At 39.1% G+C, this 4668-nt stretch overlaps 1 protein-coding gene across 1 annotated transcript in view; it reads right to left on the bottom strand.

Moving 5' to 3' along the window:
• Nucleotides 1-4668, bottom strand: part of LOC104402377 (inducible T-cell costimulator-like) — a 10035-nt gene that overhangs the window by 2473 nt on the left and 2894 nt on the right. The window contains exons 2-3 of the mRNA XM_010010246.1: nucleotides 1511-1549; nucleotides 1-103 (exon numbers count right to left, since the gene is read on the bottom strand). The exon at nucleotides 1-103 is cut by the window's left edge and continues 260 nt beyond it. Coding sequence (XP_010008548.1) covers nucleotides 1-103; nucleotides 1511-1549 — 142 coding nt within the window. The remainder of the gene's footprint in view (nucleotides 104-1510; nucleotides 1550-4668) is intronic.

Here is a 4668-nt window from a genome sequence, read left to right as displayed (position 1 = left end):
GTCATGCTGAATTCACTCACATTTTTGGGGTTGGGGAATGTGAACTTGAAGTTTCCATTTTCAAATTCCACCATCATTTGGGAGTCAGAGACATGAGGCTGATCTGAAGACATGAAAACTATAAGTATAGTCGCTCACATAGCAATGAAAAGAACCCCTAAAATGTTAAGAAACTCATTTAAACAAAGCAAGTGAACCATGTGATTGAAACTTAGGCATGTAGGTGCTCAGAATAGTCTGGCTGTGGAAAGCAGCCTGTACAATGAGATACCAGTGCATCATTCTGGTCAAGTCAGACATTACTGAGAAAATGAATAAGATCTGGCCTATTATCCACCATAAGGCTGAAGAGGTCAGTGTTAGCACTGGATCAGTGAGTTACTTGAGAATGTTCAAAGGATGCCTTGAACAAAACACTGTATGGACATATAATCCCTGCCTCAGACAGATTGTCCTGAAACAAGGTGGGAAAAAGATAATTGTAATTATCTCTGGTTTATGATTCATATTCTCCACCCTAATGATCATAGAATCATAGAATTGTTTAGGTCGGAAAAGACCTTTAAGATCATCAAGTCCAACCATTAACCCAGCACTGCCAAGTCCACCACTAAACTATGTCCCTAAGAGCCACATCTACACATCTTTTAAATACCTCCAGAGCTGGTGACTCAACCACTCTTCCCCAAGCCTATATAGTGTTGCATGGGCTTATTGCGATTCAAGTGGCATTCAGCTGCTTTGAACCTCATACAGTTGGCCTCAACCCATTGATTCAGCCTGTCCAGATCCCTCTGTAGAGCCTCAAGCACATCAACACCCCACCCAACTTGGTGTCATTTGCAAACTTCCTGAGGGTGCACTTGATCCACTCATCCAGATCGTTTATAAACATAACAAAACTGGCCTCAATATTGAGCCCTGGGGAACACCACTTGTGATCAGCTGCCAACTTGATTTAACTCCATTCACCACAACTCTTTGGGCTTGGCCATCCAACAGTTTGATGATGTAGCTGAAAACTTGAAATGGGCTGTAAACCCCAAACTCCTACATAAGTGCATTAACTGCAAGTCTTATCTTTCTAGAGTAGACAGTGGTCTGAGGCATGACATGAAGTTTAAACCTAATTATTTAGATGGCTATAGCACCTTTATTACTAACGTAATGGCAGGAGTAGAGAACAAATATATCTGTGTGCATGTACACATACGCAATCAAAAAATCAAGTTTAACCTTCCCCAAAATGGTCTAAAACCTCTGAGACATTGTGCAACTCTCATTTGGTAAATTTATTGGAGAAGATAAAGAAAACAAACTGACCAACCACCTCCTGCTACCTCACAGTTTGGCTTTGTAAATCAGCAACCAATAGCATGAGAAACTCCCTCAGACAAAAATATGTTAAAGTGTGCTGTAAAAAAATTACTGTTTTTTCATTTAAGGGCAGTATTTTCTGATCTAGAACGGCATTTTAAACCATAAAACAAATTATGCAGATGTGTCTTACCTATATTTTTGCACGGTCTTGGTGAGCAGCTATCAAATCCTGAAAAATACAAAATTGTTTCCTGTTTAAAATTCAAGAAGAGAGATGCAGGAACAGAAGCTGAACCAAGCAATATTAACATGCTAAAGTTATTTTCCACTTTGTTTCATTGGCCCATCTGATCCTGTCTGTGCTACGCTATAAAATCATATGATGTGATAAAAGCATGAAATATAAAAAACAAAGTAGAAAGACAATGCAATATCTAAGAATTTATATTGATTGTACATATAGCATTTACAAAGTCATAAAACACCTCGGCAAAGTAATAGACTTAATTCATAAATAGAAGCTGAGATGAAACTAAAATTTCCCCCAAAGGAAATCTGCCCCCAAATAAAAAAGACATTTTTTTGATTTCTTATAAATCCAGAGTCTGCACTGAGCCAGAATTATACTTTGCTTCCAGACCAAAGTCCTCATGTCAGTCTACTTTCATTCTGTCTCCCCCTCTGCTCAACACCGTGCCAAAACGCCCTCTTAAGGCACATCCAGAATAAGTATCTTGGAGATGCTCCAATATATACAGCAAGAAAATATTCAGGCAATGCATATAGCTGTGTTCCTTTTTCAGTAGCAGTTTTTCCTCTTCATTATTATCAAACTGTATTCAGTCTATTGTGCATAGGCAGCCTCTGTTATAGGAGACAAGTGGTGCATCATCACAACCCACTATGGCAATACTGAGAGTGGAATTTTCTGGCTGGGGTGGTGGCATGTACTGCTTTGAAATGGTTTGTATGTCAATACTGGCAGCATAGCACAGCCCAAGAGGGTTTCATTTGGAAATTTTCTTTTTGTGGTGCCTTAAAATTAAAGATACAGACTGGTACACAAGTAGAAAAAAACTGTATCTGCTTTTTCTGTTTTCTGCTAAGCTAAGTAAGCTCTTCAGAAACTGCTGAGATTGAAATATATCCTACATCAGGATTTTATGATGCTAAGGAAATACAGGGCCAATGTTTAAAGACTTTTATGCACCATCCTACTCTTGTTGTTACTGCTATGTAGGTAGTCTAGATCCACACAGAGTAAGTCCCCAACTGTGTCAGGTATTGCACAGGATTACAAAATATAAATAATCCTTTTCCAAGGCACCTGTTATCTTTGACATCCAGCCTGCATATGCACAAGAACAGATGATTCTCATTTGGGTACTTTTGTATGCTCTCAACTCTTTCCGGACAGAGGCAATCTTTTAGTGTCCATGCTTTTTCCTTCTTTGAATTCTTGCTCACCAATTACTACCTCTGGCAAAGGTGTTGCAGTGAATGATACTGTTTAAAACATTTTTAGTGTGACACACAAGCTGATGGAGTTCTGGAAGATGCTTTGTGATGCTCAGTTGGAAAGCAGTAGAAACTGTTATCCCTTTTTGATTTATTTACCCTCTCCTAGTTATCATATTCTTCCTGGGTTACTGTGCACCGTCAGCATCCTTATCTATTTCAGCGACAATTATTTAAGTGTGTGATAATAGACAAGGTATTTGGCATTTTATACCACTGGTGTGAAGATAAGACAGACAAAACACGCAACTCACCAACCCACAGTGAAATAGAGCTCTAGGTACACTGAAGGCACAGACACAGAAAATGTGAGCCCTCATAATGGTATACAGACTGAAAAGCTGAAAGCAAAGGTCTAATGAAGAAGCAGTTCTTGACGACTTGTATATTACATGGTGACAGAAAACAGCTGCTATGAGAACAGCATTTGAAGTAAAGGTCTTTTAAAATGCTCTGTAGTTTAATGGCATGTAGTTTGGTAATACATACCTTTTAAATTACACCCATCAGCAGACACATTATTTAGGGAAGTAAAAACCAAGTGTATTGATACAGCAGAAGCTAGGGAGCATGGTGAATATGCAAGCCAACCTGATACTCTTGAGAAGCATCCATCTGTAGCTGAGACCTCTACATTTGTCACTGGTTGTCTGAGAGGAGAGGCAGATGGGGCTCTGTCAGGACAGCTATGGAGCCAAGCAGTGCCATATTCACCCAGCACCCCAGAGGAGTGCAGGGCTACCTTGCTCTGAGTGCTGAAGTAACAGCTTTGAATTTTATTTCTCTGTCCCTGAGAATAGCTAAATTTTGCTGTTAGCTAATTAATTTGCCCTTTTTATGCTGGGTGGTTTAAAATGTTTGTCAGAGATCATGGTTTTAATTCTTGTTTCTAATGGAAAAGGGCAGAGAGAGGCCATTAAGCATGTAGTTCATGTGACCTTGTGGCAAGCTGAAAGATGGTTTTGTATTCTCTCAGGCCAAGAAGCCTTAACTGCCTATTTCAAGAAAGACTCAGTAATGTGTTTTCCTAATGAACATTTTGGCGAATGTGATGCAAATATTATTCCTCTGAAACAAGCGAGTGTGCTTAGCATAGTATAAAGGGATCACATTTTACAATGAAATTAACAGTGCCTGAGATTAAAACACAAAACTGTCTACATGGATGACCACAATGGGTGAGATTTGTTATGAATTTCCAAATCACTAGTTGTTCTGCATCAGCTCCTAATGTGAATGCTCTCACTGCAGACTAAAAGGTGGCTTAACCCCCTTCCCTGTGCCTGATCGTTGTTCTCCTGTGCCCATTTGTACGGGTTCAGTACTAGGGTAATCATATGGGCCTGTAACACTCTGTAGCTAATGACCAGACACATTTGGGATGTCATCTGCCAAGCTACACTCAGAATAAATGTACATTTAGTGGGATGGGAGATAGGAAACTGGAGTTTAAACTTCCAATAATATTGAGAGATTTGCTCACTAAACCTTCTTAATAACACCTCAAAAAAAATCAATGGTTAAAAGACTACATCACATTATTGTTGAAAATGAACAGACGAATCTCACTGTGTCAGTAGTAAAACTGCTGAGATTTGGCAGCAAGGTTCCTTCTTGGTATTTTTCATAAAAGAGCTAATTCAACTGCATATGAAGGTTTTGAGACAAGAAGAAACAAATCTTCTATTTATTCCATAGCAGTGTCACACTGTGGAGTTGCATAGAGTTGTTCCTGGCTCACCTCATGTAAAGCAGAGTGTCAAGACAAATGTTGTTCAGATGTGAATCCAAGAGATGAACATGTGTATGAAAGTAACATCTTGCTATGTC

This window comes from Nestor notabilis, unplaced genomic scaffold (assembly GCF_000696875.1).
Source record: "Nestor notabilis isolate BGI_N333 unplaced genomic scaffold, ASM69687v1 scaffold4042, whole genome shotgun sequence".
NCBI classification, from domain to species: Eukaryota; Metazoa; Chordata; class Aves; order Psittaciformes; family Psittacidae; genus Nestor; species Nestor notabilis.
Note: the sequence above shows the minus strand (reverse complement) of the source record. Positions and strands in the feature narration are given on the sequence as shown.